The 23,209-nt window shown below is 45.2% G+C and overlaps 1 protein-coding gene across 4 annotated transcripts in view; it reads left to right on the plus strand.

The window, feature by feature from the left end:
* The window catches only part of LOC134207732 (heat shock protein beta-1), a 68,059-nt gene that overhangs the window by 2,956 nt on the left and 41,894 nt on the right, over nucleotides 1-23,209 (plus strand). For 2 of the 4 annotated variants that reach the window (XM_062683582.1, XM_062683585.1), the window contains exon 2: nucleotides 17,583-17,615. The exons of the other annotated variants lie outside the window; for them this stretch is intronic. In XM_062683582.1, the coding sequence (XP_062539566.1) occupies nucleotides 17,583-17,615 (33 nt within the window). The remainder of the gene's footprint in view (nucleotides 1-17,582; nucleotides 17,616-23,209) is intronic. 4 annotated transcript variants of the gene reach the window in all.

The raw sequence follows: 23,209 nt of genomic DNA on the forward strand, positions 1-23,209 counted from the left end.
TCCAATCTACGAGCAAAAAAACAAGGGGGTGTAAGCGATCTATTTACGAAAGTATTTCCGAAAGATCAACATTCCAACAATTCCTTACGGTGAAACTGCCCAGAATCTAAAAAAAAATTACTTCGCTTTTGTAACGAGTGTCAGTGTGTTGTCCAAGATTGGTGAGATTTTTCGCGTTGTAGTATTCGTATTTATTTGTTTTAAAAAAATGGAAAATAATCGCGGTTGTTAAGTGTTAAATGTCTCTGCTCCCACAAATCCAAACGCACCCAACACTACACTGCTCCATGAAAGGACGACAATGATACCACTACTCACCACCAGGGACGCCTAGAAAAACATCGAATGGGTGGCTCATGGTGGCGAATTGGGTGGTGAACTGGGTGGCCAGCATGTGGCGGAGTTCATGGGCGACAACAGGTCAATGGGCAGAGGCAGAGTTTAGTTGCTCCGGATGGATTCGTGGAGAGTCAGTGTTGTAGACAGTCTTGAAGAATTTTGCGAAGAGTTCGGAAGAGTCGGACTCGTCTATGCTAGTTTCGTCGCCGAAAGACATATCCAGCGGTTATTTGATTTTTTGTCTACTACGGATGTGACGCCAAAAACAAAAAGGATCTGATTTGACCGCATCTTCAACACGAAAAATGTATTCACGGAAAGGGGAGGACAAACAATCGTCATATTCTGCTTCAAGCATTCGAAGAACTGTCTTGTTTTCATCAGAACGGTGTCGAAGAAAACGTCGGCGAGCATTACGAAGAACGTTACGCCGGTGTCGAAGCTCGGCGTTCCACCATGGATAGTTGTACGAATTACGAGCACAGTGTCTACGGAGTGAAGTGAGGATACGTAGCGTGATTTCGCGCGCACTGAAACATAAGTAACTGCACGCGCGCCACAACACATATCGCAGCTACCTTCGATTACATGCGCTTGTTTTCAAGGCAATTAATGAATTTCAAAGTGCTCAACCAAACTCCAAATAAATCAGCTAAAAACTAATTTAAAGTTTATTTAATCATAGTAGAATTCTATGTCAAATTGTTCATTGGCATGTTAACTTCATTTCCTGCAAATCTGGGCTCAATCGGGCTTTTCCATCCAATTTCCTGTACGAAATAGTAACAGAGGTGTATTTTCCCATATATTTCGGCTTAAACCCCCATATTAACTTCAAATCAATTGCCTAACTAACCGATCAGGCTGAAATTTTCAGAGAATGATTTTCTTACCCAAAGGCAAAATCCTGGGGGGTGCCCCGTAGAATCGGACGACTTTTTGTATCCTGGGCCAGTCTACTGTGGAAGTGCTTTCATGAACACTAAGCTGCGAGGCGGCTCTGTCCCAGTGTGGGGATGTAATGCCAATAAGAAGAAGAAGATTATCCTCGGTAACAGCATCGTAGTTGCAGCGTTTGAAGTCAAGATCCTGGTCTTCGGCGATCGACTCCGGGCTCCGCGATGCACTTAGTGACGTAGAGCGTAGATTAAACGGTTTGTGGTGTCGGTCAGACGGTAAGAACCCAATTCGACACATCCGGAATTAGCCTGTGGGTCCAAAGACCTGTGACTGCGGTGTACAATGCTCTTTGTCATTTGAGCAACGAGGCTGCTCTCTTGACACGTCGCACTTGCACCGAGTCCCTGTCGTTGAAGCACTCCACATCTTCCCCCAGAAGTATGTCTGTCGGCATCATCCCAACAATAACGCATACCGCCTCATAAGATATGGTGCGGTATGCGCTTGCAACTCGCAAACACATCACCCGGTGTACCCTGATTAATTTCTTAACATTGCACCTGGCCTCCAGTCCTTTGGATTATGCTGGTACACCGTATCGGATAATAGACAATGCTACACCCGCTATAAGCCTACGCACCTGACTCTGCACCGCCGGACCGATTCGCGATAAAGATTTTATCGCCAATGAAGCCCTTTGGCATGCATAACCGACGTGGCTCGTAAAATTGAGCGTTGGTTTTGACTAACAATATCCTGTTCTGAAAATAGCTTTTCAGAATCTTGCACAGATAATCCGGGACTCTCAAGCGATGTAGGGAATCAGCTATAGCTGCCCAGCTAGTGTTATTAAATGCATTCTTTACATCTAGGGTAATCAATGCACAGTACCTAATACCTCTCCTATTTAAACCACGCGCTATCTTAGGCGTTTCCGTTACCGACCGAAAAGCCACCAGCACACTCCGTATAGTACGTCAATCTATTCAGGATCACCCTGTCTAAAAACTTACCAGTTGTGTCGAGTAGGCAAATTGGTATGTATGTCGAGGGCTCATCTGGGGATTTCCTAGGCTTAGGCTAGGCACCAACTTCTGCCGTTTCCAACAATCTGGGAAGTTTCCTTCTCTAGGCAACGTTGGAGGCAGCTCCTGAACATATCTGGATCGGCAAGAATCGCGTGCTTAAGGACCAGGTTAGGAATACAATCAGGTCCTGGTGGCTTATTTAGTTTAAGTTTTCTTGCAACGGCGATAAACTCATCGTAAACACTAGCGGAACCACGCTCACTGACTCGTACGGTGTGGCGATGAGTCATGCTTCGGGAACAAACCTTCAACGATCCTGGGATTTCTCAGGAGGTGTGCTGTTGGTGCTAGCCATCAATATCCTGTATGCATCCCCCATGGAGTATTATTGGCCATCATACACAGCTTTTCAAAGCAGGCTCTCTCACTACATTTGATTTCGTAGTTCAGAGCTCTGCTCGCTGTTTGGAACACCCGGTGTCTTTCTAGCCTGTCCGCTTCAGTTCTAGCACGTCGCAACCTTTCTGTTACAGCGAGGTCCCAAAAAAGCTCGGAACTATTCACGGTACGGACATTAACCGGGGAGATTTCGAGATGTGGGTAAGACTAAAAAACGCGCGTGGTTTTCAATAATTCAGGTTATACTACTACTGTATTTGCTTTCAGATCATGGGGATATATATAACTAGGTGAACAAAGGGCAGAAGGCTCACAATAAAATTCAATCGTGCTATAAGGAGAGATACAGTATTTTTAAGTAATCACTTTGTTGGCTATCGTCGCTATGGAGCGGGAAAGGCAGTCGATGGCTTGTGGTTGCGTCGACTAGGGTAGAGCTCCTCATTCTGGTGCTAACATATTCCGCCCACCAAATTACGAGTAGGAATTTCCGACCCGTTTCTTCCTGGTACATATTCGTCGTTGTCGAGGGGGAATCGTCGAAGCTTCCTGATGTCCCGACGGAAAATACCCTTGGCTGTCTTCACCGCGACAACTCGTACACGTCCGTCCTTCCCAGGAAAGAGTTCCAAAACACGTCCTAGAGGCCACAGCTGCGGCTTTTCGTTGTCTTCGACGAGGAGCACAAAATCACCTTCGATGACATTCGGGGATGATGATTGCCATTTCGATAGACGTTGAAGTGATAACACATACTCAGATTGCCACCGAGCACGAAAATCCTGGGCAATACGCTGGACGTAGCTCCATCTCGAGTGTGCGGGTGTTAGCGCTTGCGGATCGTTGGTGTCATCCGAAATCGGAGAAATAGGGCGAGCGTTCATACAAGCTGATACCTGAGCAAGAACAGTGCTTAGTTCTTCAAAGGTGTAATTATAATTACCTCCGATTTTGTTAAGAGACCCCTTTGCCACCTTGATACCAGCCTCCCACAACCCGCCATGGTGTGGAGAGCGAGCGGGTATGAAAAGCCATTGCACTCGTTTGTCGGTGAAGAATCTGCTAACCTCGTCGCTGTGCTCGTTGGCATCGATCTGGTGGTATAAATCTCGGAGCTCCTCGCAGATTTGTAGCATTATCCGAATACATCTTGCTTGGTACTCCGTAGCGACTCGTGAATCTTGTGAAGGCCGCAAGAAAGGACGATGTATTGAGATCGCTGACCGCCTCCATGTGCACTGCTCGTGTTCCGAAGCAAACAAAAAGGGCAATGTATCCTTTGGAAGGTATTGCTCCGCGAGCTCGTCGCCCTATGATGCTTACCGGGCCGGCATAATCAACTCCAGTTATAACAAACGGTGGAAGTGGCTTCAACCTATCTGCTGGCAACGGTCCCATTTGTTGTGTCAATCGTACAGGTCGGGTTCGATTACACTTAATACAATCCCGACACACTTTACGTGAAGCACTGCTGCCTCGCACTATCCAGAACCGCGTTCGTACGATTGCCAATAACGACTGAGGGCCGCAGTGAAGGTGCTCTTGATGCTCGTGTAGGAGAATGAGCGTTGTCAATATTGCGTGACGAGGCAGCAAGATCGGATGCTTGTTGTCATAAGTCAAGTCAGACAGCTGCAACCTTCCGCCCACCCTGACGACACCGTTTTTATCCAAAAATGGATTGAGCTGGTGTAAGGAACTACTACGTTCAACGCTGAGGCCTCTTCGCAGTCGGCTAATTTCTCCGAAAAAATGTTTTTGTTGTGTGTGTTGCAGGTACTTCTCCAAGGCAAAATCAATTTCATCTAGAGAGAGTTGAGTGGCGCTTCGATACTCTGGGTGCCTAAAACGTAGCATTCTTGCCGTGATACGCAGCAGAAGCTGCAGCCTCGGGTAGTATCTAGCCATCATGTCATCCAAGAATCGGTTTTCATACACAGTCAAACACACCAAGGTTGTGGTTCGCTGCTCTCTGTCCATTTGACGCCGCTCGCCAGGATCGAGAAAGGCTTGTAATGCTGACTCATCACTCACATTCAGTGGTTCCCAAGACGGTCCATGCCACCAGAGAGGATTTTCTTGAAGCTGCTCGGGAAATGCTCCACGGGAGATCAGATCAGCGGGATTGAGAAGAGTGCCGACGTGATACCAATTGATAGACGGTAGATGTGTAGAAATTTCGGCAACACGATTAGCGACGAAGGTCTTCCACCTTGTCGCGCCACCGGCCAGCCATGCCAGCACAACTTTCGAATCGGAGAAAGCACGAATCTCATAGAATCTCGTCGTGGAAAGAGCATCTTTTACGTTGGAGATCAGCCTGGCGAGAATAACAGCTGCACATAACTCCAGCCGAGGTGTGGTTGTTTTGCCGTTGCCTATAGGTGCCAGCTTGGATTTAGCGCAGAGTAGATGGGAGGAAGTATTGCCATCATCGTCCACGGCTCGAATGTAGACACAGGCGCCCATTGCCACCTCGGATGCGTCGCAGTAGCCGTGCAGGTAGAGACGAGTCCAGTTTCTCATGTCGATAACATTTCGGGGAATCTGAAACGAATTGAGAAGCGAGAACTTTTGCACCAAAATAAGCCAATCGTTGATCAACTCACCGGGGGGATTTGCATCCCAGGCCACCTTCAGCTCCCACATTCGCTGCATTACCAGTTTAGCCTTTACGATGATCGGAGAGAGAATGCCGAGGGGATCAAATAAGCTGGCAATTTGCGATAATATTATTCGCTTTGTGGGCTGAAGGATCTCGGTTAGCTGGTAAGTGAAGTGGAGCTCGTCACTGCACGGCTGCCATTGCATACCGAGTGCCTTGATGGTACTGCTTCCGTTGTCCACTATAGAAATTTTCACTTCTCGATCTTCATCAGGAACTTCTTCTAACACTGTTGCACTGTTCGAAGCCCATTTCCGCAGGTGGAATCCTCCTGCAGCGAATATTTCTGTGAGTTGTTCACGTAGAACCACTGCTTCGGCTTCAGATGATGCCCCAGTCAGGATGTTGTCGACATAAATTCCTTTCTCTGCCTTCTCAACTGCTTCTGGATATTGAGGACGATACGATTCGAGAAGCTGCTGCACGCACTTTGTAGCCAAGAAGGATGCGCTTTTCGTCCCAAAGGTGACCGTATTCAACCGATATTCCCTAATATCATCCGTCTTCGACCATCTCCACAGAATTTTCAAAAAGTCACGATCAAGCTCGTTCAACCATACCATGCGATACATTTGCTTGGCATCACTAACAAGCACGATGGGTGGAAGGCGAAATCGAATCAAAATATTGATCAACGAATCTTGAACGACCGGGCCACACATAAGCACATCATTCAATGAGAGTCCACTGGTAGTCTTGGCCGAAGCGTCAAAAACGACACGGCATTTAGTAGTTGTACTGGTGGTTTTGACCACGCAGTGGTGTGTGCTTTTATCGTTTACGAGTGTCATGTGGCCGAGCTCAATATATTCACGAATGAACGCATGGTACTCTACCTTTAACTGTGGATTACGGTCTAGCTTTCTTTCTATGTGGTGAAGTCTTTTCTCTGCAGTTTGCCTAGACTCACCTAGCTGATTGGGGTCTCGTAGAAACGGAAGACGAACTACGAACTTGCCTGTCTCATCTCGAACGGTGTGATCAGAAAAATGTTGCTCGCATCGTTTCTCTTCGTCGGTTAAATGTTTGGGTGCTGTGCCATACTCCTCAATCTCCCAAAATTTGCGCAGCTGATTTGAGAGATCATCATCGGTGTTGGTCAGCAGGCAGGTAGATACTTGATATCTTACTGGTGAGGCAGATTCGTGATAACGACCAGCCACTATCCAGCCGAGCTTGGTATTTTGTAGTGTTGGTAGGCTGTCGTCGGGACTGAGTGCGATTTTGCCCGGCTCGAGCAGCTGAAAGAATAATTCGATGCCTAGTAATATTTCTACCTTTGCCGGACGATGGAAGAGCGGATCTGCGAGATGTATGGCTCCTGGTATAGGCCAATCATCGATGATTGCTGGTTTGCTAGGTAGCATTCTGGTAATCCTTTCTAACACCATGCATGGTACAGAGGTGCGAAATTGTGATTTCGGTGCATTTGTCGGAGTGTGCCGGAGTAGCAGAAATGCCTTCGAGGTCCATACTTGCTGCGAATGTTTTGATGCCGAGTTGCCTACAAAAACTTTCGCTTATAAAACTGAGCTGGGAAGCGCAATCTAAAACAATACGGCATGCATGCGGACGTCCCTGGTAGTCCATTACATTGATGGAAACGGTTGCCAGAAGAACACTGGATGCATCTAGGCCGGGTGAGTCGAGGGCCGAAATCAAAGACTGTGCTGATGGTCTCGAATTTGCTTGGGCCATGACTGATGAAGATGCTGGAGACGACGCCGGGTGCAGCAAAGTGTGGTGTGGTAAGTCGCATTTTCTACACGTACCTGATTTGCAACTTTCACCAGGATGTACTTTTAGGCAATTGTTGCACATTTTCATCCTGTTGACGACAGCCAGCCGTTCGTCTTGGTTCATGTGGAGAAACTTACCACATTGGTAGAGTTGATGTTTCTGCTTATGGCACACATCGCAGAACGACGAATTCGTGGCGACGAATGCGGAAGCGCCTCTGATTGGAAAGGGCGCCTTGGAAGGTGGTTTGAAGGGAACACTTGCCTTCGGTCGGGAAGTCTGGGCTGACTGGAGAGCAAAGCTGCGAGACTCGATGAACTTCAAGAAGCACGGCAGATTGATGTTGACTTCATCCATTTCCGCCATTTTCTGACACCACAATTGTTTGGTCTCCGGGTCCACCTTTTCACTTAATATGAACAAGAGCCAAGTATCGCGGTCTTCTTTATTCATTGCTTTCAGCGCCCGAATAACCTCATCTGACACATCATGAAGTGATCGTAATCCATGTGACGAGGGCGACGTCAGCGTTGGCTGGGAAAGGAATCGCTTTATATGCTGATTGGCAATCTCTCGAGGCTTGTCGTACCTCGATTTCAGCTTCTCTAGAGCCAATCGGTAGTTGGCATCTTCGATTTTCAGATGCGAAACCAAAGAAGCAGCCTCTCCCGCCAGGTTGGTTTTTAGGTAATACAATTTCTGACTGTCCTTCAGCAATGGGTTTTGGTCTACCATGCTGTCGAACAGATCGAAAAATGATTGCCACTCGAGATAATTACCGCTGAAGACAGGCATGTTCATCCTGGGCAACTTGAGGTCCGAAAGAGGCGGCAAAGCGGCGTGGTTAGGCACGACAGCAGACGAGGCAGGCGAGGTAGACGAGGTGGCCATGTTGGAAGACATTATTCGCAGAAATTCCGCTTGCTGGTCAGCTAACTGCTTGATGACGTCCTTCTGAGGGGAAAGTGGATTCGGCACGTTTTCGCGTTCTTTAATCACTTTCAATAGCTTCAATAAACGGTTCTTCTGTGCGATATAGCACCCTTCGAATTGGCTTTGCCGATGCACTGCGTCATTATAAGCTTCATCACCATCACAAACGTCCAAAATCTTCTTATGTACAGCACAATATGCCGCCTATACTTCATACAATGCATCGAGCTCACTTTGCACGTCTATTTTTTCAGCATCTTCTGGTTTAATCTTCGCCACTGCATCCGAAATACGTTTCAACCGGGGCTCAAGAGATTTCCGTTCGCGGACGAGTTTATCCATCGTGGTGGATTTCGCGCACTATTAATCCAAATAGTCACTGTTAGGGTCACTGCTTTCAGTTTCTGTGCACTGCAAAGCCGATCGGCAGAAGCACTCGAGGCCGATTTACGGCGGCGACAGGGCCAATTCACGGGCACTAGCGGTCACAGAAGGCACGGTTCGCGGCGAACTTTTCGCGATCCGGACAAGAAGGACCATATGTTACAGCGAGGTCCCAAAAAAGCGCGGAACTATTCACGGTACGGACATTAATCGGGGAGATTTCGAGATGTGGGAAAGACTAAAAAACGCGTGTGGTTTTCAATAATTCAGGTTATACTACTACTGTATTTGCTTTCAGATCATGGGGATATATATAACTAGGTGAACAAAGGGCAGAAGGCTCACAATAAAATTCAATCGTGCTATAAGGAGAGATACAGTATTTTTAAGTAATCACTTTGTTGGCTATCGTCGCTATGGAGCGGGAAAGGCAGTCGATGGCTTGTGGTTGCGTCGACTAGGGTAGAGCTCCTCATTCTGGTGCTAACACTTTCTTTAGCTCTAAGACAGAATCCATTGTTACGTCACATGCTCACATCGGATAATTCATCACCACTAAGGCCTAGAGTCCGATTTTCCCACCGTAGTGATTCTTCCAGCAGTTTTGTGTCGAACTACGAGGTACGCCATCCTAGATCAGCTTTACTGACCCGCTTTGTGGTTCTGTTGGGGGTATAGATGATTATAAGGCGGATTTCCTGATGGTCGCTAGCAGTATACCTTTCGTGAACCCTCCATTTAGGCTTCAACTTCCATCTCACGTTGCAGAAGGTCACATCGATGCATGACTCGCCATTCGGTCCTTTAGAACGTTCAGTCGCTAGAGACTTTAGTAGGATATGACCCTTCAGCGTTAGTGAACCGAGAGCCCCAATCCACTGCCCACGCGTTGCAGTCACCTGCCACAACTAATGGTTTAAGACCAGTTAGTTTCGCTACAAGATTATCTAACACCCTAGTATACTACTCTATGCTCCATCTAGGAGAACAGTAGCAGTTGTAACAAAACCCTCATTTTCAGGAGATGACACTATCTCCTGGATGGGGTACCTCCCGCAAGTCCAGATGGTCACTATTCCGGACTTATCCGTAACCCAACTGCTATTTTTGGAAGGAATGCGGTACGGGTCGGACAGCAAGGCAACATCAGTCTTATTTTCGTGCACCGACTGTTGTAGCAGCGCTTGCGCTACTTGCATAACCGAGCCCGTCTGGAGGCCGGACAGGCCTGCCCACCGAATGGGTGTTTGTTGTCTATACTAGGACCACAGACCAAGCACCTCGGTGCGGTGTGGCAGCCAGGTGTGAGCCTTGTGACCTTCAGCTCCACGCCTCCGGTAAAGCCAACACCGATCAGGACATTTGCAGTCATATGACTTATGTCCGTAATCGAAGCACTTGAAGCAGGCCTGAGGTTGTTGGTTTGCGCTCACCGAGCATACCGATCAACCCACCTTCAGCATGGCCTTATCCAATACCTTCTTGGAATCCAGCACCTGGAGCCTGCGGCAACCTGCGTTCCAGCATAATATTTCGGCAACCGAATCGCGGTATCCCGGATTTCAACGGTAGGTAGGTGGATGTGTGCACAAAACGAAAGCACCACCCAAACTGAACTTCGTACTTCGGCTTCCTCTTTCCAACTACCAAAAAATCTCGACAGGATTCATCAAAATCGAGCTAATCGAGCTCATATGCGAACATTTGATACTAGCGAGCATGAAGGTTTTTGTAATAGCCTTTTGGTCAGCTGTCCAACGATCAGTTTGTATTTGCGTCTGATGAATATATAACAGACCAAATACTCAAAACGTAGGCGACCCCAACAGAAGACGGTGATGGCTATTTCCAGATCTGGACTTATCAGTTCTTGGATGCTAGCAAGCGGGAGTGAGCCTTCGAGATCTTACCAGGTCCACGTATCGAAAAATTCCTTCATCAATTTTTGGGGCGAGGCTTACATCTGGCACAAAGAGCACCAGAACAGATAATCTCTTAAATAAGTAGTTGATAATATTTGGAACGACACCATATTTCCAGGGGTTCTAGAGGCACCAATCTGTGCTCTTCCGGGGTATTCAGAGTCTCGTGGAGCACGTTATTGACTCCGGTATTGCAGGCTTCCACCTTTTGTTCCCTCTTATTTACATGTGCCTACTGTTGAAATACCCAGGCGCAGCAGACACGGTTATATTACCGACAGACCGAAACACTGTAATACCCGGGAATCGCGTGATACGGGAAGAAAAGTAAAAAACTTATGTGCTCTTAATTAACCATCTTCCTTTAATAACAGACTAGTACGGACTGAATAACATAAATAAACATATATAGTCAATACATACATCAGCAGATCTGCTTCGTCAACTTTAACACACATACACTCACGAACAGCTGTTAACAGCATCTAGGAGGGCTGTCACTATATTATACCAACACTCCTCCTTAGTGCAGCCCTTTTTGTCTTTACCATACCACTGTCACCACTCCTCCTGGCCAATAAACTCCTCACTCCTTCAAATAATACAGGCCACCATTCTTCACACCAACTGCAATCACTGTGCCTCGATCCAAAATATGGCAATCCTCCAGACCAAATTGTACACAATAACCTTCCTCAGTGATCCGGCTAACTGATAAAACATTCCCGGACAATCCAGGCACGTACAGCAGCTCCTTAAGTTTGATCTCTACAGATGCTCCTCCTGGTTCACGTCCAATGATTTTTGCTGTTCCTCTTGCTTTTGCTGTTACCGTTCTGCCATCTGCTAATGATACTTTCTCTTTCCAAGGCAACGTATTTATGAAACTTTCAACCGAACCCGTCATGTGCTTTGTACAGCCAGTGTCGATAATCCATCTCTTCTTGTTGACTGCCTGGCTTCCTGTCGTCGTCGTGAAGCACACTCCCCGACTACTTCCACTGCCTCCGTCCGAATGCTTTGCGTTCATAGTCTCCACTTTATCCTGCTGGTACTTGAGGAAGATTGGGCAATTATACCGGAAGTGGCCAGCCTGTCCACAACAATAACATACACGAACTCCTCTATGGTTTGCCGCATGAACAAAGGATCTCATCGCTTTCTGTTGACTATTCTCATTACTGTGCTCGCATTTCCTCCGCCATTCATCCAAAAGTTTTCCTTTCACATAATCTAGTTTCAAGTCTTCTTCCGGACGTCCTTCTAATGCTGTTACTAGCGGGTTGTAGGACTCCGGCAAACTGGACAGCAAAATCGCGACCACCAAATGCTCTTTCAAACTTTCGCCCATTCTGGCTAAACGGTGCACCATTTCCGTGGCTGCGACCAGATGCTCAGACATGTTTCCACCTTCAGTCAGTTGCATTGAACATAATCGTCGCAAGACATGGATCTTATTTGATAGAGATCCTCGCTCATGATAACCTTTGAGCTTCTCCCACATGTCGTTCGCACTCGCGGCATCCATGATATGGCTCAATTGGCAGTCTTCCAGAGCCAAACCAATCATTGCTCGGGCCTTTTCGTCCTTTCTTGCCCATGCTGACGTAACACTAGCTGCATCCGGTTTAACATCGTTCACTACTGACCACAAATCATCTTTCATCAATAGGAGTTCCATCCTAAAGCGCCATGTTGCCCAATTGAAGTCATTCAATCGATCAAAATTAATCTTTGCTTCCGTCATGTTTAGTTCTTCACTTAATACAATATTGCCAACAAAAAAAAACTTTTGAACCACTATGCAATGTTCTTTCCAGCTCTAGAATCTACTCTTTCACACATTCACACTTCTCTATTCATACAGTGCCTTCTAAAACATCACAATGTCCGTTCCGAGGTCCGTTCTACAAAATGAGCGACTGCACAATACACGACACAACGGTCGGCCGCTCCTCAAACGAAACTCTAGTTCAAGCTCTTCACACTGTCTGTTTAATATGTTATTTTCAACACCGTCATCCCGAAAGCAACATTTTTCACCTCTTCTATGCAGTACTCTCACTTGTCGGGAACCAAAAAAAAAAATCTCGAAACGATAATAATCACAGATCACTCAAAAAAATGTCTTTCCGAACAGACACTTTAATTACACTTTCTTCTCGAAATCTGGGCCCATAACCTGTTGAAATACCCAGGCGCAGCAGACACGGTTATATTACCGACAGACCGAAACACTAATACCCGGGAATCGCGTGATACGGGAAGAAAAGTAAAAAACTTATGTGCTCTTAATTAACCATCTTCCTTTAATAACAGACTAGTACGGACTGAATAACATAAAAAAACATACATAGTCAATACATACATCAGCAGATCTGCTTCGTCAACTTTAACACACATACACTCACGAACAGCTGTTAACAGCATCTAGGAGGGCTGTAACTATATTATAACAACACCTACAACTCAAAGTCGGAGGAATTGTTCTCTAACAAGCTCGTTCTTGATGGTTGAGAATTTCAATGTCTGCCATCACAACAATTTAATTGAGTTTACAACAGTTACATTTCAATAACAATTAAAAATTATAGTCAACTTGATCACCAGGCTGTGCTGCTATCAATAAAAATTATTTACCAGTGGCATGTATGTGCTATTGAAAATGGGCTATCTTGTACATAAAAATCTTACACAAACGTTTTCATATATCCGGACTCGACCGTGTCTGTTTAGTGAAGGTTTTGGAGGTATCGATCGATCGGGTCTGTTCCGAATAGTTGAGCTAAAGCTGCAAGGCGAAGGTAAACCCGATAGACCTTTTCTAGGTCTTACAGGGCCAACAATTGAGTGCTTTGTCTGCGGATCGCAGCCCACTGAAACCGGACAGACATCGTATCGTATTCAACCAATACGTCAGAGTTGTTTCCGGATGGCTCCCATATTTACCATCCCGCCATCGTGCGCTGCTGGCCAGATTTCGCCTCCACTTGTCGATGGAGATCGGATCCTCCACACGACGGCCGGTGTCGGTCTACCTCCAGTTGCACGGAGCGAGGAGCTGGCATTCCTCTGCACCCACTATCAACAGCTCCATATCTCTATTTTTCAGGTGGGGTGATGATTCGGAGGCACTCAAAAAGCGGGTGGCAGTTTTACGGACGAGTTTGTTTCAACTCGAAGGGTGGGAATCGGTGTCACAGGCCGCAATTTGACCTGCCGGACATTTTCTTCGCCGTGGTAGTAACGGTTTTTATGGCCGCCATATACCCGACCAGTAGGCAAATCCTTATACCAATCAGCTCTGCATGGGTTATCTAAGCGCTGCAGAGTATCCGGCCTAAGATCCCTTGGATCCAGAGGGTCCTTGCTTATAAGCGTCGGAACACGACTTTCGTCTGGATCACGGGACCCTGCGGAGTACCGGGGAACGTTATTGCCGATATCCCTGCGGGAATCAGCTACCAATGCCGGTGTTTCGAAACATCTGTCCCCCTGGTCAAATCACCAAGGTCTGGATTAAATAAAATTATAAAATTATAAAATAAAACATGGAGGGTTGGGACAACTCCACCCAGTTGCGGTAAATTATGGGAACTACTGCTTCGTGGATTGAACTTCCCAAATCCAAATTGTCTACCGATTACGTACTACGGTGGTGGTCTTTTCCGGATTTTTTTTCCTGAAATCTGGGGGGCTACTTTCTGTGTCTAGTTCCTGATCCAAAGGAAAGCCCATGAGAGTTCAGTATCAGGGATACTCTTACAGATGAATCCATCAGTCTTGTAGCCCTGATCTCCTTCTTCAAAGATAGGGGCCTGTAGCGCCTCATACGAAAGTTAAGCTGCCATCAGGCTCTCCCTGAATCCTTGACGTCACAACACAGATTGTGACACAACTCAACTATTGCAATAAGCCACTTGCTTCCTAATTCCCATTTGCTTATCGGTCAACTTCTTGGCGAACTATCTTCTAAAATCTTCCACATTTCCTTTGGTTGTAGTCTTCTTCCGGATATATCCCAAGTACTCGTTAGATACTAAGCTCACCAGTGAGGATTTAGCTTTACAGTCTATTTCCTTTAACTTCACAGCACAGAGAAACAGACGTCTCACTTAGAACAAAATGCAATCAAAATCATCGTAACGATAACATTATCGCCCAATGCTAAATTCACTGTGTGTGGCCAAGCGGCAACCAGATGGCGGTAGTGCGCAAACGTCAAACACAAGCAAAATCGATGGAAGCGTCATCGGTGGCCGATTGACCACCTACAAAAAATTGAATCCACCGTTAAAAAGGTGAACGATGGAACATGCGTTGAGTGAGACGTCTGTTTCTCTGTGTTCACAGCTTCATTGGCCGGGCCGATGCCGGAACATCCTTTATTATAGCGTTCCACACCTTCAAGACTTCGAGATACACTTGAACACGAAACCTTCAAGTCTCGTAGCCAGTTCCGGATAACTGCGGAATTCCGTGAACGGCCAATCTTTTCGACTTGTAACCCATAATGATTGCATTACCCGCTACAGAAATTCGTTAGAATATATATCCCTTGAAAAGTCAAAAATTTCTGCCAGAAATTTATCAGAATGTCTATTGGAAATGCATCAAACAAACTCTCACGGAAATTCAACCAAAATTCTCCTGGAAAACCAATAGAATTTTCCCAGGAATTCTTATAAAATTTCTACAGCTACATAATTTTGGGAAGACCGTTTTAGCAACTTTCTATTTATTGTACCTACTTGAAATAAAATGGTCTGGCAATACAATCAGTCACGATCTCAAACAGCTGAATCAACCAACACTCAATATGCTTTCCTTCAGAACCATCTTCAAAGTGCCATCTGTTGAAAAATATAAGTAGGCTGTGTGACCATCGAAAGACGCGTAGCAATCAAAACAATGTGTCACTGTGTCAGTTTCACCCTCCTCCTGAGCCGATTTGTCACGGTTTCTGTTTTTGCGCTCCTTTTGTGTAGTTTTCCAACTTTTGCTACAAGTACGACGTTTATTAGACACGAGGTGAAGGCCACTCAATACTGTGTGTTCGAGGGAGGGCGTTTGAATAAGGATCCGAAATAGAAATGAATCGGAAGATATTATGTTTTCGTCCTACATGAGCGCACTGCAACAACAATAACAACAGTATCTCCCTCCCATAATATTTAATTGTGCTGTGGAGGTTTTCGTGAACAAGAAAGAAAAACTGATGAGTCATAGACGGCCATCAGGACGACCGACGCTCGGATCGTAAATTTATTTTTTTATGGCAGAGCAGCTTCCGTTCCCGGGTTTGATCCAGTTTCTTTTTATTTTGAACTTTTGCTATCCAAACATCGAATTGTTGTTGGTTGTTCTGGTTAAACGAATTAATTTCGCTGCTCAGTCTATTTAGTTGATTCAGATCGGTTCCTTTGATTATATTCCGCAAATTGAAGAGCGGGTTGGGCGCCAATATGTGTCACACCAGAGATCAAATCAGATTTCCGCCACTAAATTACGAAACTTAGTTCAAGTAACTAATGGCATCAGCTTTGTATGCTAATGCATTTGGTAAAGCTGCAAAAGTCAAAATTCCGTAAAATAAAATTCGCAGAATCCATCTGATTTAGCCTCAAATCAAACGCTATAAAGTCGATAAATCGTTTAATTGAGAAAAACATCATCGCTGCTGCAGACTGACGCAAATGCAATCCAGCTGTTAGGTGAAATGTGGCTCTCCAGAATAATAATAATAATGAAAAAGATAAGTGACACACTTGACTTGATTGTGCTGTTGGCAAACTGCGGTGTGAGTGAATAAATATGATAATCTCCCATCATCGGTGGGACTGATTAAACGTCCGTCAGACGCCATCATCGAGGTCTGTCGTGGTGCAGATAAGAACAAAAAAATAAGACATTCACGATAGACACCGCGCCTTCTGTACACAGTATGCCAATGTTGGGCGCCAACCAAGCCATTCAATTCGTTGTTTTGAATTAGGTATCGTTGGCAGCTCTAAGCAGCCGCGGTGACTGACTTGATTTGACATATGCGGCACGATGGACAGGGTCGCCGCGAATGCTGTTGGTAATTAAGTTAGGTTATAGATACTTAAACTTAAACATCTTGTCGTTGTCGGCGGAATTTTGTCTTGTCGCAGTTCCATTTGTGTGACAGCAATCTTTATTTGGAGTAACGGTCGCCCCAAATGGGGGGAATCCATTAAACGAACTCCTGACGGATTGTTTAGGTAATAGTTCCGCGCTCCTCGACCAACGACATTTGGTGGCGGTAAATATCTGAGCTTTTGAGTGAAGCTCATGTTGTTTCGTAATCGTGCCACGCATTCCTTTTGCCATATTTGCGTTAAGTAAAATGTCCAGCAATGAGAAGCCGCGAGCGAGCTATGCCCTAGATGGCATCGTCGGACTGCGTCCGCGTGCGTCTCTCTGTTGCGGGATCAACAAAATGCAACGCCGCCAACTTTGATTTCGGACATCGCCGATCCAAGCAGGCGGACAGGCGGTGCATGATGTCATGTGATTTTTATTTGTCCATCCGCGCCGAGAAGAGTTGGAAAACAGCAACAAAAAGTTTGTTGACAGTGCGTGGTAGGCGGACAACTGTGCTGCCGTTAGTGGGCGGATTCGGTAATATTGATTCAGTGATTTTAACCTTGTTTACATTAGAAGGCGGGTTTGATATTCGATCTAGTCGCTGTGCCTTATATCCAAAACCTGTCGATATTAAAAATTGGTGGGCCGTCCAAATATAAAAAATGTAATAATTTCAAAATAATTATTTGAGTGCTCATCTTTAATTCGGAGGGAAAGATAATTGTTGGTAAACTACAGAACTCTTACTTTGATTTTCAATTTTATTATCCCTAGAAATAGGTTTAATGTCTGATTGAGATGTGTGAGTGTGATCGTTTGAAAGATGAATTATTCATTTCTAGGTATTCCTCTGATAATCTCATCCCGCAGCCGCAGTCACAGTTATAGTAGCGCTACTAATTCCAAAACACTATTTTTCTTTTATATTTTATCGTAGGAGATCTGACCCAACTAACAATCGGATTTTTCTTCTCTTTTCTCCTCATTTTTTCGCTCCTGTCAATCAATCTAATACAAACCGAATAATCTTCCCGTGCCAACGAAAACCTAAAACCAATCATCCAAACCAATTGCGCATGCGCATAACCTCCAAATCTAAACCCAAAAAAATCTGTCGCGTTCCGGTTTACCTTCCGCTGCCCGCCTACCGACTAAAAACAGTTTTTCCACCAAAAAGACGGCGACGTCCAGCAGGTATTTACCGACGAAATAAAAACCGAATGAGCATTTATTTAATCTCATTCTTTCTCTCACTCTAGCGTAGTATCAATCTACTCTCTGTTATTTTCTATTAATAGTCAGCCGCACACTCTCCGTTCTGTTCTATTTTTTCTGTATTTCCACAATATTATTTATCGCTCGCCTGTTGAATGTGTAGTCTTTGATATTCACGGCAACGCCCACCCGTTACTAAAATTAAAGGAATGATTGTTCTTCGTTCGTTACTTGTTTTTGTTCGCTAAATCTTAACCTTAGACCTGTCATTGACTCAATTGCTCACCCACCACCACTCAACTCAGAACAATGCAAAACATACCAAAGCATGTCGTAGATTAGTGTGATCGCTGCCCGTACAACTCTCCATCCAACCAATCACGATTACATCACGATCGATTAATCCCTTTTAACCCGCTCATATCGAGTAAACAAAACATTCACACTGTTTGCCACTCATCCCACGTTGTCATCCGCGCGCCATATTGCTGGTTGTGTTTACCGAAAATGATCTTGGACATAGAGCGACGTGTGAAAAGTCAGTGGAAAGTCAATATTTATCCCAGCCGAAGACGACGACGACGACGTTAACATTCGCCGAGTGTCGTTATTTTCCTCCCAAATAATTCAAAACCCTGGTCGTGCTGCGGTCGTCATCGTTCCACTGTTTGACTTCAACTCGTGTCCGATGATCTGTAAACAGAACGTCCGTCCATTGGAGTCGTTTGGCTCATCTTTTTTCTTTTCTGTCTTTAATCGATAAATAATTTTCAGTGTACGTTTTTGAACATTTTGAGTTCGGTGTGCAATTTGTCAGCTGTCAACGGCGTGCACTGAACAAAAAAAGCAAATTGTTTCTACTGGGTGTTCCTTTGCGAGAAAATTATTTATTGCTTTTTAATTATCCGAAGGTGCTGTGTTTGGCGATGATCTCATCATTTTTTCTTCTTTCTAATATCCGATAGACACTGCCTTGTTTATTTTTATCCCTCGTTTCAACGAGTTAATGGCGGAATCGAGAAAATTAACACATTGTGAAAAGTGGAGCCTCGCGCACGTTTAGAATGCACCATTGTTGTTGTTGTTTTTTTCCTTCGATCGGGGGAAGTTACATCAGCGCATCGGAGCTAATGCATCCATAGCGTCATCATGGAGTCATCGCGGTCTGGAAATGGATTGGATCTCCATCGTGTGGAAGAGTGCTAATGGATTGAATGGACAGACAACAACCCTGCGGAAGGAAATATATGGCGCGTTTGAAGTGCACTTCACCACGTGGGTTTATTTTTATTTGTCGACCAACTGGCGATATCGTTGAACGAGTTTTCTTGATGAAACACATTACACTCTGCTTTGGGTGGGTGACGTGAGAAAACTTTTTCCATTTGGATAGGCGTGTCATGTGCCAAGTGACAATTATTGCAAATGCATTTCAGTCCGATTAGGGTCCTATACGAGAACATTGTGATAGTAAGAAAAGTTTATCATAAATAAATGTTAATTTAAAATAAATGTTAATTTAAAATAAATGTTAATTTAAAATAAATATGTACTGTGAGAAGTCGAGGTGGTTATTGGCGGCTACTGGTTTTAGACGGACCAATCGTAGTTTATTACTACAGGTGGTACGTTCTGTCTTCCGTCGTCGTTTTTTCTGCTCTTTGGGAGTGAAAAACTATTGGATAAAGGGCTTAAAAGTCTTTTGAAACGGGGATTCCAAGCTTCATCGAAGGAAGCTATCAAACCTATTGAAAGGGGGCTTCCAAGCCTCTTGAAACGGAACTTATAAGCCTCTTGGAACAATCTTCTAAATTTATTGTAAGAAGGATTACAACTTCCTTGGAAGGGGGCTTTTAAGCCCCTTGGAAGTGGACTTCCAAGCCCTTTGGAATGTAGCGTCCAAGCATCTTGGAAGAAGACTTCAAAGCCTTTAGGTACGGGACTTTTGAGCTTTCTGGAAGTGGACTTCCAGACCTTTTGAAAGAGCTTCTTGGAAGGGGACTGCCATCTCCTTGGAAGAGGAGAGCTCCTCCAAGCACGTTTCTTTGAAGGGGACTTCCACGATTCTTGAAAGAGGACTTTTAAGCCTTTTGGAAGAAGACTCTAAATCCGCCTCAAGATGGTATTTCCAAGACACTTCGATGGGGCTTTGAAGTCTTTTGGAAGGTAAGGGGACTTGAAAGCCTCTTGAAAGGGAACTTTCACCCCCTGGAAGGAAACTTTAAAGTACATAGCAAGAGGACTTCAACACCTCTTGCATAGGGACTTCCAAGCCCCTTAAAATAGGACTTCCAAGCCTTTCAGATGGGGACTTCCAAACCTGATGGAAGAAAACTTCTTGGCTTTTTGGAAGGAGACTTGGATAAGGACTTTGAAGGCTACTCGATGGGGTATTTCAAGTCTCTCAGAAGAGAACTTTTAAGCCTCTTGGAAGGGGGCTTCCAAGCCTCTTTGAAATAGACATCCACGCCACCGGAAGGGGACTTTAATGTACATTGGAAGAGGCCTTCAAGCCCTCTTGCATAGGGACTTTCAAGCCCCCCGGAAGAGGACTTCCAAACCTCTTGCAAGGGGATTTCTTATCTTTTTGGAAGGAGACTGCTAGGCCACTTCTTGCATAGTGGAATTTTAAGCCTCTTGGAAGGGTATTTCCAAGACACTTGGATGGGAACTTTGAAGGTTTTTCGAAGAGGGATTTCAAGCCTCCTGGAAGGGAACTTTCAAGCCACTTGGAAGGCGACTTCCACGATTCTTTGAAATGGACCTCCACGCCCCTTGAAGGGGACTTTAAAGTACATTGGAAAAGGACTTCTAAACCTCTTGGATAGGGACTTTTAAGCCTCCTGGAATAGGACTTTCAAGCCCCTTAGATGGGGACTTCCAAAGCTCTTGGAAGGAGACTTCTTAGCTTTTTGTAAGGAGACTTCTAAGCCGCCTCTTGGATGGTGGACTTCCAAGTCTTTTGGAAAGGTATTTTCAAGACATTTGGATGGGGACTTTGAAGGCTTTTCGAAGAAGGATTTGAAGCCTCTTGGAAGGGGACTTCTAAGCCTCTTTGAAATAAACTTCCATGGAAGGGGTCTTTGGAAGGGGTACATTGGAAGAGGACTTCATTGCCTTTTGGATAGGGACTTCCCCTGGAAGAGGATTACCAAGCTCCTTAGATGGGGACTTACAAGCCTCTTGGAAGGGTATTTCCAAGACACTTGGATGAGGACTTTGAAGGCTTTTCGAAGGGGGATTTCAAGCCTCTTAGAAGGGAATTTTTGAGCCCTTGGAAGAAAACTTTCAAGCCTCTTGGAAGGGGTCTTCCAAGCCTCATTGAATTAAACTTCCATGGAATTTGCTTTCAAAGTACATTATAAGAGGACTTCAACACCTTTTGGATAGGAACTTCCAAGTCCCCTGGAAGAGGACTTCCAAGCCCCTTAGATGAAGACTTCTAAACCTCTTGGGAAGGGGACTTCTTAGCTTTTTGAAGAAGACTTCTAAGCCGCCTCTTGGATGGTGGACTTACAAGCCTCTTGGAAGGGTATTTCCAAGACACTTGGATGGGGACTTTGAAGGCTTTTCGTAGGGGGCTTTTAAGCCTCTTTGAAGGGAACTTTTAAGCTCCTTGGAGGGGAATTTACAAGCTTCTTTGAAATGGATTTCCACGCCCCTGGAAGGGGACTTTATAGTTCATTGGAAGAGGACTTCAAAACCTCTTGGATAGGGACTTTCAAGTCCCCCAGAAGAGGACTACCGAGCCCCTTAGATGGGGACTTCCAAACCTCTTGGAAGGGGACTTTTTAACTTTTTGGAAGCCGACTTCTAAGCCACCTCTTGGGTGCCTCTTGGAAGGGGACTTCCAAGCCTTTTTGAAATAAATTTCCATGCCCCTGGAAGGCGACTCTTGCTTAGGCACTTTCAAGCCCCCAGGAAGATGGGGGCTTCCAAACCTCTTGGAAGGAATGTTCTAAGCTTTTTGAAGGAGACGTCTAAGCCACCTCTTGGATGGTGGACTTCCAAGCCTCTTGGAAGGGTATTTTCAAGACACTTCGAAGGGGGTCTTCCAAGCCTCTTTGAAATAAGTTTCCATGAAATGGGACATCAAAGTACATTGGAAGAGGACTTCAACACATTTTGAATAGGGACTTCAAAGTCCCCTGGAATCTGGTTTCCAAGCCCCTTAGATGAGGACTTCTAAACCTCTTGGAAGGGGACTTCTTAGCTTTTTGTAAGGAGACTTATAGGCCGCCTCTTGGATGATGGACTTCCAAACCTCTTGGAAGGGTATCTCCAAGACATTTGGATGGCTTCTAAGCCTCTTGGAAGGGTATTTCCAAAACACTTGGATGGGGACTTTGAAGTTTTTTCGAAAGAGGATTTGGAGCCTCTTGAAAGGGAACTTTCAAGCCTCTTAGAAGGGGGCTTCCAAGCCTCTTTGAAATAAACTTCCATGCCCCTGGAATGGGACTTCAAAGTTCATTGGAAGAGTACTTCAACACCTCTTGCTTAGGCACTTTCAAGCCCCCAGGAAAAGGACTTCCAAGCCCCTTAGATGGGGGCTTCCAAATCTCTTGGAAGGAATGTTCTAAGCTGTTTGAAAGAGACGTCTAAGCCACCTCTTGGATGGTGAACTTCCAAGCCTCTTGGAAGGGTATTTCTAAGACACTTCGATGGGAACTTTGAAGGCTTTTCGAAGGGGGATTTGAAGCCTCTTGGAAGGAAACTTTCAAGCCTCTTGAAAGGAGTCTTCCAAGCCTCTTTGGAATAAATTTCCATGGAAGGGGTCTTCAAAGTACATTGGAAGAGGACTTCAACACCTTTTGGATAGGGACTTCCAAGTCCCCTGGAAGAGGACTTCCAAGCCCCATAGATGAAGACTTCTAAACCTCTTGGGAAGGGGACTTCTTAGCTTTTTGAAGAAGACTTCTAAGCCGCCTCTTGGATGGTGGACTTACAAGCCTTCTGGAAGGGTAGACTTTTTAACTTTTTGGAAGCCGACTCTAAGCCACCTCTTGGGTGGTGGGCTTCTAAGCCTTTTGGAAAAGTATTTTCAAAACACTTGGATGGAGACTTTGAAGTCTTTTCGAAGAGGGATTTGAAGCCTCTTGAAAGGGAACTTTCAAGCCTCTTGGAAGGGGACTCCCAAGCCTTTTTGAAATAAATTTCCATGGAATGTGGAATATGGAAGGCGACTTCAAAATACATTGGAAGAGGACTTCAACACCTCTTGCTTAGGCACTTTCAAGCTCCCAGGAAGAGGACCTCCAAACCCCTTAGATGGGGGCTTCCAAACTTCTTGGAAGGAATGCTCTAAGCTTTTTGAAGGAGACGTCTAAGCCACCTCTTAGGTGGTGGACTTCCAAGCCTCTTGGAAGGGTATTTCCAAGACACTTCGAAGGGAGTCTTTCAAGCCTCTTTGAAATAAACTTCAATGGAATGGGACATCAAAGTACATTGGAAGAGGACTTCAACACATTTTGGATAGGGACTTCTAAGTCCCCTGGAATCTGGCTTCCAAGCCCCTTAGATGAGGACTTCCAAACCTCTTGGAAGGGGACTTCCCTAGTAGCACACATATTCCA

The sequence above is a fragment of the Armigeres subalbatus genome, chromosome 1 (genome assembly GCF_024139115.2).
Source record: "Armigeres subalbatus isolate Guangzhou_Male chromosome 1, GZ_Asu_2, whole genome shotgun sequence".
Classification (NCBI taxonomy): Eukaryota; Metazoa; Arthropoda; class Insecta; order Diptera; family Culicidae; genus Armigeres; species Armigeres subalbatus.